This window comes from Hylaeus volcanicus, chromosome 1 (genome assembly GCF_026283585.1).
Source record: "Hylaeus volcanicus isolate JK05 chromosome 1, UHH_iyHylVolc1.0_haploid, whole genome shotgun sequence".
Taxonomy (NCBI): Eukaryota; Metazoa; Arthropoda; class Insecta; order Hymenoptera; family Colletidae; genus Hylaeus; species Hylaeus volcanicus.
Window position 1 is genome coordinate 27,187,217 of NC_071976.1, and position 22,516 is coordinate 27,209,732.

The 22,516-nt window shown below is 41.9% G+C and overlaps 1 protein-coding gene across 9 annotated transcripts in view; it reads left to right on the forward strand.

The window, feature by feature from the left end:
* The window catches only part of LOC128877920 (probable nuclear hormone receptor HR3), a 151,684-nt gene that overhangs the window by 103,163 nt on the left and 26,005 nt on the right, over positions 1-22,516 (forward strand). For 8 of the 9 annotated variants that reach the window (XM_054125583.1, XM_054125592.1, XM_054125601.1 and 5 more), the window contains one exon: positions 18,452-18,679. In XM_054125583.1, coding sequence (XP_053981558.1) covers positions 18,452-18,679 — 228 coding nt within the window. Of the gene's footprint in view, positions 1-13,872; positions 16,503-18,451; positions 18,680-22,516 lie in introns of those variants that run through there. The other variant, XM_054125621.1, reaches the window with a different exon arrangement.

Genomic DNA, 22,516 nt, shown 5'->3' on the forward strand with positions numbered 1-22,516 from the left:
ACCCACATCCTCGTTATTAATTACGAGTATTTGCTCGCAGAAGTTGCCTCCACGTTGCAGTTAGCAACGTGCGCGATGGAGAGAATTCGTCCATTCTTCTACGGTTCCGCGGATACGCGGCGCGTCGAAGAAGAGCGAAGAAAGAAGCGAAATATCAAAAGCGCGCGGAACGCTTGCGCTCGTCCGTAAGAACCTACCTCCATACTGATTATTCTATAGCCTGACCTACATTCATCCCGAGATTCGCGCCGACTCGCGACTCGCGACGACAAACGCGCGACTCGCTTCAGTGGCTGCACGCAACCCGTTTGCGCGGATGGCGAAGCGGAGAGAAAGCGATAAAAAGATATTTGGATAAACGGTGCGGAGCCCAAGCTCCCGTTTCGAACGGAGATAAGCCCGACGAGAGTCGCGACGGTGAAAAGATTTGATACGTGAACATTTTCAGACCCGTCGGCCGCGACTCTAATTGCGGTGCGTGGAAGACGAAAGTTTTCGTCACTTCAAACGACGAATTAAGACACGAGTTACCTAACGCTGTTATGTCTGGGACGACTCGTGAGGCAAGTTCGATACTTTGAAAATTTAATCAAATTTGCGACATTAGCGAAATTCAGTGGAAACTGTGCGAGGTAATTGTTTTCCGTTTTGGAAGGTCGTGGTGGTGGAAACACCTCTTCGAAAAAATGCAGAGTTTTCAGGTTATCGTGAAAATTCACTTTGATTTGTGTGACTTAAGACAAATTAAAAAAAAAAAGTTGTGACTCAAATTAAATTTCTACTGACTCGATTCTTAATATAAAGAAAATGAAACGCAAAATATATTAATTTAAATGATGAAGTAAATAATATGTACACCATGTATAATATAAGGCCTAAAATAAGACAATAGTATATAAGAAAATGTAAGAAAATTTCAAAATTCTCTAAAGAATGCAAATGTTCGACAAAGTTTTTAACGCGTTGTCGAAACACGCATCTGGTTAGAACGCGGGGACGATTGGTTCTCCGCTGGAGCGTATCGCAGAAGACAGCACGAATTAATGCTGTCACTCGCTTGTTTCCTCGCTACGATGTCTGACATCATTTAGGTGGGCCGCGAGGGGACAACAAACTTCGCAGCGAGTTCCTAAGTGTCATGGAAATAAACATCAACTTCGGCCGAGCAATTTGTGCCAAGTCTCGGGCTTAACGGAGTTACAATCGATCGAAGCTGTTTCGACATCCTTGTCCGATCGATTCTCTTTTTGTACGGGAGGTACGTTCAATAAAGCAGCAAGAAAAGCGATGTGTTGCTCATTAAAAAGTTGGATGAGGGATAAAAAGAATATTTACAAAGGAAAAGGCTAATGAATTCTAGGTGGATAGGTCGTGCAAGATCGTTGACCAGATTAAAATCTGTTAGAATTTTATTCTTGGGACCATTTGAAAATATTTCTTTCTTCGAGATATATATTGCCAGTTTTGAAATGTAATACTTAAACAACAACTGTGAGATGACTGCCAAGGAATTTGACAAAATGCCTAGGATATTTGAAAGATTGAGTAACTTTGTAAGATTGGCAGGACGATTGTAAGCTTATATCTTATTGTTAGACGAATTGTGGCAGTTTTGAGTATTTTTGTTAATTATTATTATGGGTATTATGTGATTATATGTTGCTTTTCCATAGTTTTCGTGTCCTTAATTTACCAAAAGACAAAATCAATTCATTTTCTTCAAATCGTACTAATCCTCCATTGCACAATATATTCCATTGAAACTTTATCAAAGAGAAAATGTCTACAGAGTTTATTAAGAAAATTGTACATCATTCAGTCATGACATAGTCGTAGGGGCATCTAGTAGCAGTACAGACTCAGCTACTAATTTTTTAGTTTGCCACGAGTGTATAAATAACCAAGAAATAAATTCTTTTCAGGTGTCCAAAAAACGAGAACACAATTCATGCAGTCGAGGGTTAAATCGAAACCGTGGAAAGAAGTATGGTGTAAAAAGAGAATTGAACGTACTTGGGCTCTCGTAAAACACGATCGTTCCGTTCTTTGGAGACTGTTTCTGATTCACCTGGTGTAAATGTACGCGACAGCTGATCGAGCAACGTTGGTCGTGATTGGCTCGCGGCGCATCCTTCGCGACTTCGAGTTCACTCGCCCATTGGCCGATTTTTCACCATTTACGGCGCAGCCTTCGACCAGTACATAAACGGGCATCGACAAAGACGTGTTAACTGTGTACGATACTGCTCCTGTGTCGCGAGAGAAGCGCCGAATTACAGGGACGAATATCTTGCGATACTTTCCAGCATGTTAGTTCAATACTGTTTTTATTCGAGAAACTTATTATATAAACGAAATCCGATTTTTCTGAATATATTAATCAAAACTTGTGTAGTTTAATAATATTTTTGAATGAAATTTATACGATTAATAATATTTTTGAATGAAATTTTGACAAACCGATCCCTAAACGAACAACAAATTATATCAAATGATTACGTTTATTCTAAGAAATAAACCATTGAAGAGCGACAGACGTTTAAAATTCGTAGGTTAGACGATCCCCTTAATCGATCTGATGGCAAGGAAAGTTTCCATCCGACCGGAAGAGGAGTCACGAAAAGGAAACGCCGGTTCGAGTCACTCGAATTACATAACGCCGAGGCAAATCGATCATTACCGTGTCGTCTCTCTTACAAAACACCGTGGACAGTGTGGGCGACGTCACGAACGCGAGAGCTCTAAGCGTTGTCGTTTGCAGTTTACGTACTTTGCACACGAAACCGACGTCGATCAGCGTCGTGGCGGACGTCGGATGCGTGCACGCGTCTCCTCCGCCTTTTCTCGCATTTCGTTGCGCGTATACGTGCATTCTCAGCGCGAACATGACCGCTTATCGACGAGGTCCCTTATCGTTTCCAGCTATCGGGTCATTTCATCGTGTAAATTCCAGCGCGACGAACAGCGTCGTCGTAGTCCAGAGATGGGTATATTTTTATTCGAACAGATAACGAATCGTGGAGCAATTTATTCGTGACTTTTATTCGATCGTACGGGTACACTAAATAGATATGTTATTGTGTCTTGTTTTCTTTTGGTTGAAAAAGTAAATCAAACGATGATATTATTATAGCTACCATGGGTACTGGTTAACGAAATTAGTGGTCGACGTATTATTGTTCTTTACTAAAGTTTGTTCATATCGCAGGTAAACGAAACATTTTTAAGGAATAGAAATGGTTATAATGGTTACACTTTCGTATGTTTATTTTGAAATACATTATTCTTCAATCGAACAAGCTTTGAGTTTAATTTCCTACCACCTTCGAACTGGTATTTTCATAATATCACAGAATCGAATATTAATTTTCTTTATCGAAAGAGTAGAATCCCAACATTTATCAAAAAATGAAAAATGAAATTGAACATTTTTTTGCCACCACAGTAACTAATATAAATTTTATCTGCGTCGATACCTCAACCTCAATCAGCCTAGGTGCAACGGGGCATTTGCATTATTTTAAATTACAAAGTACACGCTCGCTACACTCGCTACGCATTGCGTTCACGTATTAAGAAGCTAGAAACACCGAATCGTTTATTTTCCGTTCTTTATTCGAAGTTTGCGTTTAGATAAGAGCCTTTGCCCATCTACGTCGTGGTCGCAGGCGAAGCGCTGGAACAGCCGCGAGGAGACATATCGCCGGGACGATTATTTATTTGCGAAACGTATTTATAGAGTATTACGCGGCGCAGGTTGGCAACCTCGTGCACGGTTATGCAATAAACGAGAGAAGGAGCGAAAGGGACATGGGAAGAGGGGGAGGACGACTGAGGGAACGGCTTGAAGTGAGAGGAGGCGATGCCCTGGGCGAAGTGGCGGGGGAGGATCGCGGGGGCAGAGACAATAATACTGAGGGACGAGAGGGGGGCCAGAAAGAGGAAAGGAAGGACTGAGAGCGATGCTGCGAAGAGTGGGGAGCGAGAGTGTAGGTGGTGGGGAGAAGCGCGCGCGTGTCCGAGAAAAAGAACGAACCTACGAAGGAGTTATTCGGACATAAGGGTGCGGGAGGGGAAGCAAAGGGTGAAAAAGAAGTATACATACAAAGGAAGGGCGAAAGGAGACAAACAATGTGTTCAGAAGAGTGGGAAAGACGTTCTTGGAGAGAGGCAACAGCTTCAAAATTCATGCTCAGAGAGCGGGCCAAATGGAGTGGTTCTACACAGGGGCAGGCTTCTGGAAAACGTGTATACGTGTGCATGTGTGTGTTTAGGTGAAGGAGAGAGGACGAAGAAGGACGACGATGCCGCGTGACGATAATGTCAATGAGAGAATCTAAGAACGAATAAAAAAAATTGCGCATCTTTTTCGTCCCTCAATAGTCGACGCGCCAGTGATATATCTATATCTACGGATAAATTTTGTTTTTAATAGTATACGAAGAATAAGACTATCGTATAGTGATTTATTGGTGACTACAAGTGAAATTCTAATGTTTATGGTACCGTGGTCTCGTGGGATGTACCACTTGCTCAGCGCCATTTTGGTGAACGAAGATCAAGTACGGCTTTATAGGAGAAACTAATAAGAATATACCTAAAATATTTTTCTATTTCTTTATGTAGGTGTCAAACGAATTACAAAGGATATTCAAACGAAAAATGTGAATTACAAAAACTGTTAATCAACGTACATCTAAACAAAGTATCAGCACTCTTCCTCATAATATTCAGTAAAGCAGTGAAAACTTTATCGTAAGAAAAAATTATTTGCATCGGGTCTGTTTAGATTTTCGAGACAAGTAGCCCGTTGTGTAGCGTGTGAAAATCGAAATATGTCTGTGTTTTCGTTTAGTAAACACGATCGACGATGTTTGCTACTCGGAAGATATCGATCGCCGAACATACGATCGTTGATGAAAAATGCATAACGCACGGAAAAGAACCGGGGGTCGAATCGAAATACTTCGAATGAACGGCAGTACGCGTTACATTAAGTGCATTATGCACAGGACAAAAATGAAAGTGACCTTGGCACAAATGCCTAAAGCGTACACCGATCGTAGAATAGCATTAACACTGAATATAAATTAAAACCGATTGTTACGCGCCGTGTAGCAATCCCGCTCTGTCCAAGATGCAATAGCCCGATGGAAGCAGACATTGTGAAATATGAGAAGTTACAGTTCCTCGAGTGGATCTTGCGTCACCGTTCGCATAACTTTGCTACTTCAAAAGGACTTCAACCCCTTACACTTTGAAATTTTTTTTTTTAATATTCGCGACCGGCGACTTTGAGGTAATCGCGTGGTATTTCGTAGAACGTTTTTGTCCTTTGATTTGACGTTATCATCGGGAACATTTGAATTTCGGTATTTACAGAAACAAGAAATGTTTAAAATTACCGTATCATTTGAATTCTAATACGATTCTTCGAAAAAACGTAAAAACATAAGTTCCATGTCGTGATCGTTATTTTTCCAACCAAGCAACCATTTATCATTCGGAGTAGAATCGATAAAAAAAACTCTATTTCTGTGAGAAATAAAAACAAGTCTGGGTCATCAAACTCCACAATGTCATTTATAGGCCAAGAACAGCAATATTTATACCTGCTTATCTGCTTCCTTGTCACATTATGAACTGTAATTTATTTCTTTTACAGTTTGAAAATGTCGCCATATATGTATAATATTCTAGAAGTAATCACTTCCTTCTATCGTTTCTGAAATCTTCACATTTGCGTACATAATGTCACTTCGAAAATGTTACGTTAGAGACATGAATTGCCACGTTAATTCTAACATTCATAGTTGCCCGAAAAATCATATTTTACCCGAAACGACACTCGCAATATTTTACAAAGACACGCATGGAGCTCGCCACGATTAATAGTCAATGAAATATACATGAGGCTTAGTATACTGAATCTCAATAACGGTCCTGTTATTAACGGCATTCTATCGACCTTTATTGAGTACTGTAAGTTTCGCATTATCTTGCCCTCCTTGTATAATGTTTGATACTTCCTTAAAAGAATTTTCTTCTCATACCCTAAAACTATGCCAGTTACTAATGCCTTGTCATTTTTAGTAATTTTATCCCTTTTATCAGAGATTTATTCACAACCATTTGACAGATCACATAGAAATTAAAAAAAAAAAAAGACTTTAATGCTCCATTCTCAAAGTAGCACCATTTCAAAACTCCATTTCAACTATATGGTAATCGTCAACTTCAAGACGAATGTTTAGCAATTAAAAATTTAAACGAATCAGAAAAATAAACTATCTCAAACTATCATAGAAACATAAAGTAACACTCAGAATATTCCATCATCCCTCTAAACAACGAATACAAAAAAATGTCTCGACAATTATTGCATTTAAATTTTTAACCAAAATAAATGAGTAATCCGATAAGCGTGAAGGTACGCCCGTAAAGAGTGACGCACCTTTGTCTTTATCAAATTACATCTAGCGATATAAACGTCACTCGTAAAAATCCGGCCGTATCAAGGGATCTCCAAACACCATTATCCCCTTCCACGAAATCCAGCGACGCAGCGCGTCGTGTGTCGTCGCGGCGCGACCACTCGATCAAAGTAAGAAGTCGTAAACGGCGGGAGTAAACGGAAAACCATCGTGGTTCTTTAATTAGTCGCGGCGGTGGCGACACGACCGTCCCCAAAGACAAACTTTCCGGGACCCGTGGTTTCCCCGAGCATCGTCTGAGGGAAACACGATACGCACGTGTATTTAGGAGCCCGGGGTGCCCTTAACGAGCCGCACTAATAAAGTTAACGCGCCGCTGCGGGACGAGATCGGAAAGCGCGCCTCGCGGCTCGTGATCCCGTTCGTGTGTTTCCGTGAGCGTTCGGGGGTTGCGCAGTCGGCAATCGTCGAATTCCTCGTCGCTGCTCGGGTTTCCTCGGCTCCGCTCGTCGTGCGAGGGTGGTGGGGGCGCGGGCGGGGAAGGGAGTGCGAAGGGTGAGGCACTCGGCCATCATCGGCGGAGGCGCGCACAGTTCAGTGACCTGACGCGGCGTCATTCGCTGGTGGGGGGCGCGGGGAGTTCTGACATATTGTGAGATGCCAACCCGCTAACGCCGGTCCCCGAAAAACACCTCGCTCCTTCTCGCTCTCACATTCCATCTCTCGTTTCTTCTTATCCGCCCCCCCCCTCCTCTTTTTTCTGTTTCCGTCTTTTTTCATTCAATTCCCCCACTCGTCTATCCGTCTCCGTCGGGAACTTTTTTTTTTCGCTGGGATATCCCTCCTCTCTTTTTTCCTGTCTTTGTCGTTGTATCTCTGACCCCCTCTCCCCTCCCTCTTTTCTTTGTTTCTTTCCCTCCTCTATGGTCGTTTTTCTCCTCTTTATCCCGTTATCATTCTCTCTCTTTCTGCTTTGTCTCCTTTCTATCCTAACGAAAGCGTCCACACGAGGTTTATCAAACCCCCGAAATATTCATGCGAGCCAGTCTCGCCGGCGAAGTTTCCGCGAGTTTTCCCGAGCGGGCTCGAGCAGGAAGCGTGATCGCGCGACCTCGTCGGAGCAGGAACGCGTACCGCGTGTAGGTTCGCCGCGGGATCGAGCGCGCCCGATCGACTCCGAACCGCTCGTGTGTGTTCTGCGTTACTCGTGTATGCGTGTGTGGGTGTGCATGCGCACGGGACTCCCGAAATTGGTGGAAGAAAACGTGGTGGCATCGTGGGCTACGTGCGCGCGCGTGTACGCGCCGGTACACGTGTGCGTGCTTGCCAGTGGTCCCGCTCGGTCGAAGAGTACGTTCGCCTTGCGCCGTTCCTCCGTGTACCAGGCATTTTCCTCGGGTTGGCCCTCTTCGTTTCTTTCTCCAGCGCTGTCCATTCTCCTTTCTCCCCTTTCTTCGTCCTCGGTAGTCGTTGTTCCAGCACTCGACTCGTCACCTCTCACAGTGGTCGGAGAACTCGCGGCTAACGCGTCGGAATTCGTCGTGACCCACGAAACTCGGTGTTGTTCGCTCACGCAACGAGCGAACGGTTCCAACGTGAAGAGGATCAGTGTCGAGTACGCGTCCACAAAGGAACGTGCCGTCGTTGTGCGTCGCATTCCGCGTGTGCGCGTGTTAAGTGCGGCCAACGGAGTGATCATCGTCGCTGGAAAGGCTCCAGGTGGAAAACTCGCGACCTCCTGTCCGTTCGTGTGCTCGCGTGCATTACGCGCGTGCGTCAGTGCTTGCGCGCAATCCGTCAGTCCGTGTGCACACGACGTGTACATTTTGTTTTACATGCGGCGCTTGCGCGTCTACTCGTGGTGTAGGAGTTTCTGTCGCGGTGAAAACGATCGGGTGTTCGTGAATGTTCGCGTTCACGAAACGATCGAGCAACGTCTTCCGGTGTCGAGGAAGCACCTCGAGAACTCGATGACCTCGCTCGACCGCCGACGATAAACGGAGTCGAAAGTTGACGGTAGAGCTGCGACCAGTATGTATAGATGACGAATGACGCGACTGGAGCCGTAAAGTTTCTCTTGTGCGGCGTGGTCTATCCCATAACTGTTCGACTTGAGGATGTATCTTTGTATCTCGTTATGTTGTTCTCGAAAAAATGGAGCTTTTACCATTTAGGGGCTACCTTGATAAGTGCCCCTGCGAAGAGATGTAGGAACGGAGATAGTTTGTAGACATGACATTGTTTAAACACATCGAGAAAATCGAGAGGGTTGTATTACACGTGAATGTATGGAACTTGGCTATTCTTGTACAAAGACCCTCGGTACGATGATTAGGGAAGAGCGATAACTGAATGCACGTCACGATAACGTAAGTGGTCATTCATAGCAAATTATGAAGCAATTTCCGATGAAAAATTTAAGACCGTTGTAAACGTGCAAATCACGACGAGGCAGATGTGAGCTATTCTGAAAGTTGAATTTGGAGAGTGTTTCCAAAAGTGGGAGCATTGCTAGAAGAAGGTTGTGGTCTCTGAAGGGACGTTCAGTAGAACTCCATTTGTATAAACCCGTCGGGGGACAAGCAGTTCATGTAATAGGAGTCCACCTGGTATTCTCACTAGTAACTTTTCGTTTAAATAAGTGGATTTAATAATACTTTTCAAACTATGTTCTGTTGAAACAAAATTAGTTATTTTCACTTAAGCATTTCACTAATGATAGACTCTTCGAATCTTTCAAACCCTCTGAAGCTGAATTATTAACATTGTCTCATATTCGAGACTGTAACTCTAGCGAATCCGGAGATATTTACTCCAATATCTGATATAATGTTGTTCAAATATGTATCTTTCAAAAATGAAACAAAAGAATAATGTTTACATTGTCTTTCGTCGAGTGTTTACGTAACTGAAGCGATGTCAAACGGAGAATCGATGAAAATTTCGTTGAGATAAATGGAGTGCTAATGCACTTTGAAGGAGATATCATTCATATCAACCATAACTTCTCCACAACAAGGTCCACAACGAGGTCGGATACTTTTGAGACCTCGTACATTTTCGGCAGTGGAACCCTTCGTGTTGTGTCGCATCGGCGTGCTTTGACACGAGGCAGATTACCACGTTTTCGGGTCGAGCATCGGATAAGAATATCGTCGTCGTAACGGCACATGCCGCGAGATAGCGAATCGCCGATTACGCGCCGCGATCTTGACAATTGGATATTAGTCGCCGTAATGTTTGGACATGACGACACGTTCCTTATTTCACTTTGTAACTGCTGCGAGTTTCTCTCGATTGGTATTCCACGCCGTACCACTGACATTCGAAGCTACTTGCGTTCCCAATTTTTTCCATGCCCCGTCGAGATCCCGTCCGTCTATGATGGCCGAGCCTTTTCGACCACTTTCTATCCGGATTCTACGCGAAATAGTTCGCGAATTCCGCTGAAATGTCACTGATGTGAGACATGAAGCGAAATTATGGTTAAAAGTCGCCACGACACTGATAGCGAGCGGCGTTAACTGCAATGGATGGCCATAAACATAAAATAGTTACTATGGGGACTTTGAACTCGAGGCGGTATGTGTATTTGCGCTGTTAATTCGATGTAAAAAATTAATTTCACTTCATCGATAGCAACGAACACTAGACGCCTAGCTGTCCGAAGTTTCGGTACGGGGAACGTTCGATCGTAATATCTGCTCGGAGAAACTTGTCCATGCTTCCACAAATGCGCCGAAGTTATCCGATCGGTTTGCTCATCCAACTGCGTTCTACCAATCGGAAGTCGAAGCACGTCTACGCATTTATGCCGTCGCGAGCGAGCTTTTTGGAGCCAGCTTTACGTCGCATTGTCACCTCCGATAATGTTCCAAAGTTGAACGTGGTGTTCGACTCCTCGTAGCTTTCGTGATTGTCTACGCTTTCGTTCATTTAATTTCGTAGGCTATTTCCAGCGTCAGTCGAAAGTTACGTGTCTCGAGTTTCATCGAAAGCTACGAACACGGGGGCAGCCGAATTTAGAAACTTTTAGGACTTGAACGTTGATAGATATATGTATGATGACGAACGTCGCGATTCGCATATTTCGATCTTTCCCGCTTCTTCCGTCATAAAATCTCGTGGCGTGCCTGCTTTTCACTACGAGTTATCACGTGGAGAGCGGTACAAGTACATATTTGAATAACAAACGCAATTGTAGAAGAAATAGGAGTAGGAATAAAGTGAGGATAATTTATTTCCATCACGATTTAACAATGTCGTGGTATAAGCATGTTATCATAGAAATCTCATTGAAGCATTATGATCCAAAAAGGTTGAACTCTAATATTCATCTGAGGCCATGTTTTCCTTGTCCCAGTGAAAGATATGTGACACTCTAGCATTCACAATTCACCAAAAAATTATATTTCATGCTACATTTCGCTTAGGTATTCCGTTCTACCTTGTTTCTTTCGTCGTAAAATTTCACGACACGCCTCTCACGTTCTCTGTCCAACATTTTAAAGTCCTCGTTTCGGGCTATCTCGCCTAGAAGCTGTTCCAAGCTGCCCATACAAGTACATATTTAAATAGAAGCTATAATCTTGAAAGAAACAAGAGTAGGAATGTTGATACGGTGACAAAATTTGTACATCTTTGCTACCTTGTTCAAACAAGAACTATAACTGATTTCTCTTATACGACGCAAATATAATACAGTACAAATAGTCCTCCTCTATCACTTATCTTTCCATTTCAAACCTGTTGCAAAACTGAATCGTCGTGTACTTAACTTCAGTAATTATCTCAGTGAATCATTTGCTTTCCTTTGTTCTAGTAAATCTCAGAGATGCCAGACGTTCTGGTATTCGTAATTTTCGCACAAATTATGTTCTATCCAACGTTTCGCTTAGGTGTTTCGTTGCACCTCGTTTCTACCGTCATAAAGTCTCGCGACGAATCTCTAGCGTTCTCCGTTCAACGTTTCGTGGTACTCGTCTTTCGTCGAGAACTACCTAGACTCGAAGCTGTCCTGGACACAAGGAAGAAGTTCGAATTTCGTTATTTCCGGATGTAGTACGTGTTGGCCGCGTCGCAGACACTGGTCTTAAGATTTTCAACCGACTACTTCAAAGAAGCTACGCGACGATGCGGCTTCAGTTTCGAGAGTTCCGGGTACAGTATGGTCTTTAGACTATTTGCCTCTTTCTATTTACCCGCTCTGTCTCCGTCTGGAAAACCTTAAGGCAGCCACTCGAGAGAGAACTTACGGAGCTGCGTGATTAACTGGTTTCGACTTCGCCGGCTTCGTAGGTAGTGGTATCTTTCGCTGTCCGGCTCGATTTATTTATCCGTTGCGCGAAATCTGTTAACACGAGCCATATATGACGCACGTATGCAGTAAATCCTACATTTTTAAAGGAGGAATTTTCGAGATAACGGAACTCACGTTTTTTTTTTTCGAAATTGGTCACACCAAACCTCTAGTACGACGGTGGATACTAACGTATGATGGTGTATTAGATGATGAATCTAACGTGCTCATCTGGATTCAAATTTAAATTATGTATATTACAAAGATTTCAAATCTACTTTAATTTTGTAATAGAATATGTTATGGAGTTTTATAGGTTAATCCGTTAATGAATGAATCGCTTCTCCAAAAGCGATATATTTAAAAAGAATATTTTGTTCGACGTAGGACTTATGATTCATAATCAATCAAGGACAGATTACAATATCGCAACAATAGTATCAATTGATAGGAAAAATTGTGCCTGAGTCAAAGAATCGAAACTCTGTTTGTCTCTATTGGGCCTCTGCCTTGATATCTCTTTCGTAATTGGAATTTTATAGGAGTCATAGATACTTTTTATCTCTAGCCGATACGACGTTTGAGTGCATTTGTATGGGAAACCTCCAGCGGGACCATAACGACGTTGTCTCGAATATTTCGTAAGTGTTTATCTATTTTCGTCAGAAAATCTAAGATTAGTCAGTCGTATTAGTCTTCGAAATACACGATTCTCACGATCAACCGATTTCGATATTTGCGTGGCATTCTAATCCCTCGACACCCCAAACTCTGTCATCGTTCTATCCGCGAAAATTCGATAGTCCTGTTCGAGGCAACTCGCTGATGTATACTAAATAACATTATTAGCGAGGATACGCGTATAACAAGATGAGTTTTCTACTTACCTGTATGTTTATTAATTACTATCAACCGTTCGACCAAGAAATGGGTCTGGTTTACATTAGTTCCCATTCATCATTCCACTCTTCGCGTTCACGCATCTCAACTTGTTTTGGTTCTTACAGCCGTTCTCGCACTTCAACTTCTCGCACCAACTATAAATTTTCTTCTTTTGCTTCTTATTCTTCTCAACCAATTGATTACTTTATCACAAATATTTTCTTATAAAATTTATTCTTTACACGTAGAATATTCCTTGGGTACGATCACATTTCACGAGTAAATCCTTTAACACTGAAATTACTAAGCTAGTCAATTCGAACTTGCACCTCAAACTTCTTTCTAATATCGCTCAGTTAATAACAATCCTTTTACAGTAATATTTGAGGATAAGGGATATATAATTAATTTAATTGATAAATTAATTTGCTCCTCCCTCAAATTACAGTGATGTAGATGTATGTCATTCCACGAGTTTATTCCACTTATTGTTCCATAAAGGTTCTGTTATTCAAATAAATACGCGAAACGTACCCTTATAGGTGCCCATGAAAAAAATCTAATGACCCTCTCTTTCTGCGATCTTCTCTCACCTCTCTGCCAAAGTCGGTACAAAATTTTTGTATTTCTTGTTGTTAGTCATAAACATTACCTGCGGCACGAACTTACGCGATGACCTAACAGAATAGCAACAAACCGAATCCAAATTAAAACCATCGAGATATTCGAACCGTCTGGACAATTTCCAGCAGACAGGACTCGAGACGCGTCCATTCAATCCCCGTTTCCGCAATTTAGCAAACAGCTTGGTCGCCGACCGTGCATGTATCGGAGCTGGTGTTCGCTAAGCGAGCACGTACGCACACGTTCGTGACGGCTTGATAGTGTTGGGACTGAACAAAGCGCAACCACGGCGCAAAGTGGCTTCGATTTCGGGAGCTCCGGGTATAGTAGCCGGCGCTCTGCACTCTACTCGAGGCAGCGGCATGACGCACGTCAAAGATGCGAGCGTGCCGGGTGACTGTACTCTGGGTTCATCGTTCTCGGTTATGTAATGTTCGACCGTATGGTGCAAGCGCCTCGACGCTACTCGTGGCGCTAGAGTTGTCGGACGAGAGAAGCATGCTGCACAGACACGGCCCGCACCGAATCCTCGCTCTGATACGGTAGCCTCGTCCGTCTGTGTGAGCTGCGCGCGTAGACGAGCGTCGGATAGCGCGCGTGCATCGTTTCTCTTGCTCTGGCAAGCTCGATCTTCGTCCCGTTCCATCGGGCACCCTTTGTCTTCCCTCTCGTTCTAGCGTCCTTGCAAATACAGGCCGTGTTAAAGCTCCGTTTTGAATGTACGCTGCAAGTGTGCATTTTTGTTGTATTTTTCTTACTGCACAGATGAGATGTGCGTCTTTTTGTTTATTTTTGTTGCTATAGAGTATTACGAAGAGTTTTTAGGGAGTTACATTATTACTTTATGAATCTAATCAACTCTTACTTGTGAGTTGAATAAACTTCATCACTTATCACTTATCACTTTCCTGCATGCCATTTTCATTTATAGCACTCCTCTTGAAGACAGCCCAATGTTTAGTCGAATTGTGTTCAGATCCACGTGCACACTTTTGCTCCTGTCGTTATGTACCATACAAGGGGACGAAAGCTACAATGACACGAAATAGATTTTCAAGATCACAAAAGAAGATCCTCCTTTCAAGATTTAAAAAAAAATGAGAGACTCCACTATGCATTACACACTTTTACACGTGCCCGAAACTTGAACCGCCAGTTTTGACACAGCCTGTAGACAGTGCATTACCGAGCTGAGAACAAAAATAGAGGGCAACGGGAGAGAGCCACTGCAGCAGCCGCATTTCTTCTCTTCCTCTCCTTTCCCCTGTCTTTTTTTTTCTTGCCCGTTTTCCGCTGCTCCGTTCGTTTCCACGCGTTTTCCGACGTTTCGCGGCGGTCCCCGCCCCTCGCGTCGCCCGGGGGTGGATTATTTTGATTGCTAACCGCGCGCCAGATCCACCAGAGATGAGAGTGATCGATGAGCGACGGAGATTTCAACTCGAGACGGAATTTGTCGCGTGCTTTCCACCGATGATGTTATTCGTCGCGCGGGGCATAAGCTCGGATTGATTTAGGGTAGCTTCGCAGGGATTGGGGTGTATTCTTGGTCGAAATCCAGGTTACAGGATGTATAAATAGGTTCGACTGGAAGTTACTTCGAAGAGAAACGAAGTCGGGAAGTTCGGTTCTAGAAGCAGTCTTCTGTTTCTGCGTTTCAACCCCTTAAAAGGACCAGACTGTCGAGTTGTTGACAATTAAGTTCTCTTTGAGAGTCAATTACAAAAAAAAAAGGAATACAAGTCCCGACTTTTCCTTCTACGGTGTGTTTATATATCTTACATATTATTTAAAATATTTTGTTAGTTAGATCGAAAGTGTTGAAAGAGTATTTTGGAGCAGTTTGACTGCCCAGTCTCTTTAACTCTCGCTCCTGCACGTGGGTCAATTATAATAGATTTTCAGTTGTACAATGGTAATACAATTTTCAATTGTAAATTAATAATGTGTTGAATGTAGAGTATATAGCTTTAAAACTGATATGTTTGTTATCATTTGTCAAACAGTATCCCTTGGTGCTTTACAGACGGTTATATGTGACATCTCAATAATAAAATAATCTGGCTTTATTACTTGAAACAATTCCGATTAAAATTTAATTTCCATACGTTGGTTATTTTTTCTCTTTGCATTGAGCCCTATAGAGTAGAGATCGTTTAAAATCCCCGTCTAAGGAGCTGATAATGAATCGTAAAATTGTCTTTCTTTTTTATGGCCTGCAGTATCCATATTACGAGCATACTAAACTCGAATTCAAACAAACGCGTCAGACGTAACGAAAACATAACGGAAAACGGGCGAACCCGACTATAACGAGCATCGGGGGACCGAAAAAGTTTCCTCGTAGTAATCATTAACTCATTGTATCAGTGACGAGATGAACATGTCTTCTATTTTTGTAGATTCACAATAACTCGATAAAAAAAAAAAAAAAAAAAAAAAAAAAATTAAATTCAAGGAATAATATAAATATCAGGCCGCAAAAATCCGTTAAAGAATTAATAATATTTCGAGAAAAGTGTGACTTTATTAGCGCCGTTTAGTGTCCAACGTAAATGTGTGCAATCCTCTGAGGACAATTTCTTTTTTCGCAGCATTTCGGGAAAAGCGACTCGCGACGTGATATATATATATTTGAGAAAGCAGACTCTAATAAATTGCGCTCATGCAGCTCCGTCGAACGAGCGAGAATCGGTTACGTGTCGACACTAATTTCCTTCGACGAACGATCCTCTTTAGACCGCGGAAGAGAAACTTCCCGCATCTCCAGGGGACATCCAATCCCGTCTCCTTCACGGGACACGGTGTGCAGCGTGTTCAAACTCCGTTAACCACGGTGTTCCATTCGACCCGCGATCTCGAGATCGATCGAACTAGCTGTTAAATCCATTCGATGAGTATCCGCGACCGAGCTACGCAAACTCTCGACTGGTGTTCTTAACGAAGGACTTTTGAAACTTCTTCATCAGTGGACAATGAAACAGAAGTGTAATGTGAACTGTTTCGAGTGATCAATGGGTCGTTAGAGCCAACGCGAGGGCAAGAAGTCGCCGCAATGTGTTCGAGAACGTGAATCTTAAATGAAACACGGGAGTGTGGAACGTAAATGGAGGGAAGTCTCTCAACATTCGGTGGGCCAAGTTGGGGGGCGGACAGCACGAGCCCTCAGCCACCGGAAACGTCGAGGACCAGGCTGCCAGTGCAGACTCCGAGTCCAGAAAACACCCTCTTGGACGATCGAAGACTGCAAGTCAATTCCATACGAGGTACACGATGGTCTGACGAAACTGAACACCAGAAAGCATTGTATATTTAATCTTAGTACTGTTCCCATGGCAATTGGTGTCAATTTATACATTCTTCTCTTTCAAGTTAAATTATGTTTACTTTGTGTCACGTGAACAATTATAGGTAACATTATGTTGGATGGTAAGGCTCAGTGTTCCTCCAAAGAGAATATTCACTTTTTGTTTTACGTCCATGCAGCAAATTATTTTCCCTCAGAAGTATAGCATCGTTGTAGATGAAAATTGATATTTAAATGAATTCTTCTATCAGTAAAAATTGTTTCCTGAATGTGCTATAAATAATACTTAATGCATTAAGGGATGCATTAAATATACATAAATATGTATTCATCATGTCACCCTCGACAAGTTCCATGGATAGAACCAAGATTACTCTTCATCCAACCACAGCGTCATTTCTCAAATTGAAAAGATCTCATCCGAAATAAACTCTGACCTCCTTGTATTTTTAAAGAAGAGAACGTCAAAGTAAATCCAAGAAACTCGAACTACTCCAAAATAATTGTATCCAGTGGAGGTGATTTTATTTTTACAAAAATAGCACTCCTCGTATAAAGGGAGAAACAAAATACCGTTGAAAGAATTCTAAATTACATTTCACCTCTTCCAAGCAACACAGGGATTTCTTGTAGAGACTATCGATGTGTCCAGAGTCTAGAAAGTCTAGCCAGGCGTCGCAGTAGACATCTCTATGAAAGGCGTCTTTCTATTCGATCCGTATTTATGGCATGAAGTGGCTCGCTTCTTTTTCGCCTTGATTTTCCAGTAGAAATGGCGGCGAATTTATCGCCTCCCTCTTATCTCGCCACATTACGGCGATACGAAATCTCTGGTGGAACTCTAACGCGGATCCCTCACGGATGCATTTAAACGCAGCCACGGTTGCATCGGAATAGACCCGTCTAGTATTGTCTTCCAATCGAAAGGTTATCCATAAATATACAATGTGCGAACTACGAATGGTGTGATGAACTTTGACGAGCCAGAAATAAGGTGGCCAGTATATAAAACGCCAGACAATCCGTTCCTTCCTCCCCGATACCGTCTGCTATCGGGAAATGATGGAACAGTCAACAAATGCTCGTCTTCGTGAAAACGCGCATGGTCCAATATAAAAATAACCGCGACTGATATTTCGTGTTCCGTGCAGGTATCACGAAAATAGCATCGATATCGAGCGATGCTATTTCTTGCGTTCAATCGCGAAAGAAGTTCGCTAATTGGAAATAAATGGGTAGAATTAAAATTGGAAGTATTTGTAAACTTTTGTCACCACAATTTTCTTCCCGAGTTGCTTGAAGTTTGTACTGAACAAAATATACATATACATATCGAGTCGAGTAACCTCCTTCTTTCTCGAAGTCAGTTAAAAATAGTAAATGTATAGGCAGATTAAGGTAGTGAATCTAATGAAATAATTCTTAAGGATGGTGTTGGTCATTTTTGCACCTGGCGTTCTTAATGGGAGGAATAAACAAATAAATTTCGCGAGTTTTGGTAGGCAAAAATTTGTTTAAAAAAAAATTCTCAGAGCGTAGAGTACTAAATTGGAAGTGCTGAAGTTGATAGTATCGTTTATCGACAGCTGACGCTGATGGTGCTAACAGCGTTTCACTTACCAGGAGTCATAAAAATAAATATCGTCTAAAGAAATTACTATGTAGCGGCTTGAAATCACAATCAATCAACGTTACCGATAAAAGCTGAACATGTGCGAATACCGTGCAATCTTCAGCAATTTCTTCGGCAGGCCCAAGTCACAGGTGATTAGCTTGACCATTGACACTGGCTGAGAACGTCCAGATTCCCGATGCGATCTGAAACAGCAGCGTCGTCCTAGCAATTATCGTATCAGGTGTACCAATCTGCCTTATCCTAACCGCGAATTTGTTTCTTTGTGCTTTCAGCCCAGATCGAAATAATCCCGTGCAAGGTGTGCGGCGACAAGAGCAGCGGCGTCCATTATGGCGTGATCACCTGCGAGGGTTGCAAAGGCTTCTTCAGGCGGTCCCAGTCGTCGGTCGTCAACTATCAATGTCCGCGGAGCAAGAATTGCGTGGTCGACCGTGTAAACAGAAACCGGTGCCAATACTGTCGGTTGCAAAAGTGCCTACGCCTCGGCATGTCCAGAGATGGTGAGTGCATATCGCTGATTCGTACCTCGGTTTTCTCGTTCCCCGCGTTGGGTCTTCAAGGTTGCGAGAACTTACATTATTTAGCGTCTAATAGGCAACCGGTATAATCGACGCGATTGAGAAACGACATTCGTGGACGTTTAATTAATCGACCAGATATTACATGCCTGGCGATTGAATCGGTTATTTTATACACGACATATGTGACGATTTTCAATTCTTGAAAAACATAAAAGATAGCATTGTATTCTATCAATGTTGCTTCTGGAAAGAGAAGAGTCTATGGTTTCATTTGAAAATGTCTACATTATATTGGCTACCACAGTTTATTTAATTTTTGCAAGGTGTATTATACAGGTGTATATAATTACACAGTCTCTTTAAATGCACAAGTTTCTCTGCGATAAATGGATAGTAACATGATCCGGGATCGGATATCTCGATGAGACAATGCTAATCCAACAATCAAACTTTTTTTATTATTACCGTTTTTGCCGTAAAACTGTTGCCATCATATTCCTGACATTTTTCTGACTAAAACGAGACCAAAGACGACGTAATTCGCATCTTTTTTTACTACATGTCTCACCGAAATAATCCCGGTGTTGGTCGCCATTTTCGCATGTCGGTCCGTCCTCTTCTTCGTTCGCTGTCCTTCTCTACACTCGAAGTTTGTTGGCAAAACATTAGAAGTTACAGTAATGACTGAAGGAGGCATGCAAAATCGGAGACCCAAAACATTGCACTCGAGTGTTTTTATGTGTTTACACTTGACTCGAGTCGAGCGTCGAACGTAGACAAGGACAGATAGTGAAAGGAGAAAGAGGTCCGAGAAAGAAAAACACTTCGCAGAAGCGTAACAATCGGTTCGGATCATATTACACCGGTGGGTGGGGCTACTCGGGCGAAACTACGGGCAAAAGAAATAAAAATGGCCTGGTAGCAGGGGGGTGGGTATCTGAGAGACATACAGATTGTCCCAGCCTAAGTGATACGGAGCTCTAACTCCAAAACTATCGGCCGAATGCAAAATTTCAAATATAGAAATTCCATGGTAAAATGGGGCTCATGTCTCAGCGAGAAGGAATTTTTGTTAACTTTGTTATTTAACAAGATATGGTGGTCAAGTTTCGTTTTTCAAATGGAACTATACATTTTCTTTATACCATGCGATAGTACTTTTCAATTCATTAAGCTTTAATGTATTTACTCGATTTTTATTAGTTTTCGAGCTATAACGCTTCAAAGTTTGCTAATTTTCAAGGGAAAATTTCGGTTCGGCCCCGGGCGGTCCCATTGATGCAGTAAGGCACCATGCGGTTCTTGAAATCGATACGGAGGGTCTCGTTTGGGATTCTAGGCCCAACGAAGGAAAATGGGAAGAATCCTAATATTCTGGGCCCATATAATGAAGTAAATACATTGAAGCTTAATGAATTCGTCTTGAAAAGTACTATCGCATGGTATAAAAAAAAAATATATAGTTCCATTTGAAAAACGAAACTTGACCATCATATCACGTTAAATAACGAAGGTAACAAAAATTCCTTCGCGCTGAGACATGAGCCCCATTTTACGATGCAATTTTCATATTTGAAATTTTGCATTCGGCCGATAGTTTTGGAGTTAGAGCTCTGTAGTACTTAGGCTGGGACACCCTGTATACACGAGAAATGGAATCTAACTCAAAACCATAAAAAATGTTACACAAGTGGTCTGAAATAATCAATTCGATTAATCAATAGTGAGTTTGCATGGCAGTTGTGAATTATTGTTAGATGAAGTTATATATTTATATCCATTTTAATCTTAATCAAGAAAGTAATTATGCTTTTTCTACGACGTTCCTGTTACGAGACTGAAATCGCACAGAGAATCTTTCCAACTAGACATTGAACAGCCACACACGTTCCAGCGTGTGTGTCGTTCGTCAAACCAACAGTGCAGGTACAATACCGCTGCCGTGCAACATAATCAGGCCGCCACGACAAGTTGCACAACAACCGTACAGACTTTACAGTTATCGTTCCAACGGTCGCATCAACCGTAATTGTATAGTGCTCTAGTAGATAAACCCTACCACAGGACGGACTAGTGGAGCCTCAAAACCTAAAAAAGATAACTATAATAAGAAATTTCTGTGATCTTGTAATCAGTTCGGGAATCTCGCCTACGAGGTCACAAATATGTTTTTGCAGATTTTATTTTATTTCGTGTTTCTTGTGGCTAGTGAAAGCAATCGTAGGAATTTACACTTGAATTCTTAAAATAGAAATTAAGAATTTTCCTTTGATAACTTTTGATTTCTTACGAACACATCGAAAACGTAAAATTTGAAGTTACTTAGACGCATACAGGATACAGGACACTGTTCGTAACGTCCAACATTTGTTGGAATAACTTTATCGATCAGTCCACCAGCTGATCCAGAACGAGGAATAATTTTTTCTTTGGAAACTTTCGAGAACCGCGAAGAAGCGCTCCGTGTCTTTGTTCTCGGTAGTTTGCCAGGAGGTTCGCATAAAAAGATTAGGAAAAACTGAACGATTATCGGCACGAATGTCGCGTTAGTAGACCCAACCGACAGTGAGTGCCGATATGAAAATGGTATTTCTTTGTTTCGAGCATTATCGCGCGTTTCAGTTACCCGACCCGCGAGCATGTTCCCGCCGTGACGTGCGTTGCACGAGTACTTTCATCCAGTCGGTTGGAACTACGATTAACGTGATGCAAAATTGAAAGAACGCCAAGCATACGGTGCTAGGAATCACGAAAAACATGATAAAGAATTATTGCATTAACGTTTTACCGTTTTTCATTGAAAAAACGCATCGGGGGGATATCTCGAGTTTCGGGACTTTTAGGTTGAATTTTGTGCGAGAATAAGATAGTTGAAGTACTAGTTAGTTATTTTGATTTTGATAAGAGAAGGAAAATATTTAACTTGGAAAACTTTCCCACGTGGAACACAAGAAAAAATTATGTTGATGCGCACGTCAACATGTGTGGCATGTCCGTGATGCGTCGATTCTTGTGAAGGACTAGTGTCACATATGTGTAACAGCCATGCATTTCTATTTTACATGTATGAAGTATATGAAAAGGAGTTAGATCTGAATCAGAAATTTTCATACCTCATTTACTATTGCATGTGTCTTCCCCTTTTTTTTTTTTTTTTTTGAATCAAAATTGAGTATGTTTACAGTGGAGTTAATTGTTAGGTCTGGAAACTGTTAGCCATGAGAACAGATTGTTTATGGTAGAATTGTGCTGTTCATTCCACAAATCGATTAACTCCATAAAACAAAAGGTTGAGAAATGCGATGAAATGGTTTCTGTAATAAATTATTTATTTCTCACTGGCCAAAAATATATTAATGGTGTTCATCTTTATTATTCGGTCAAGTTATTATAAATAAAAAAAGTTACGATTCTACCAAGTGCTTTGACACTTAAATCTAAAATTTTTTAAAAAGTGAAATTAAATCGATTTGTCCAATGAACGGCTTCAATTAGGAATCACTCAAAATCACAAAAAAATTGGACGCAGTTTTAGTCGCGATCGAGAGTCTTAACGAGTACTGTTGTACTAATAAATCCCATCTTGATAGTGTAGCAAGTAGAACAAACTCGATCTAATAGATGAGAAACTGTTAGAATCATGAATTATTTAAAAATAAACAAAGTAGCAGTCCTACTTGAATCAATTGATCTTCTATTCGAAGGCAGTTCACGCGATCCTTTTCGTTTCGATCGATCAATTTGGTCGATTTACTCTCGACGCATTGCTGCGAGCACGTCACTCGTAAACATTCGATTCGCAGCGCGTCGGTCCCG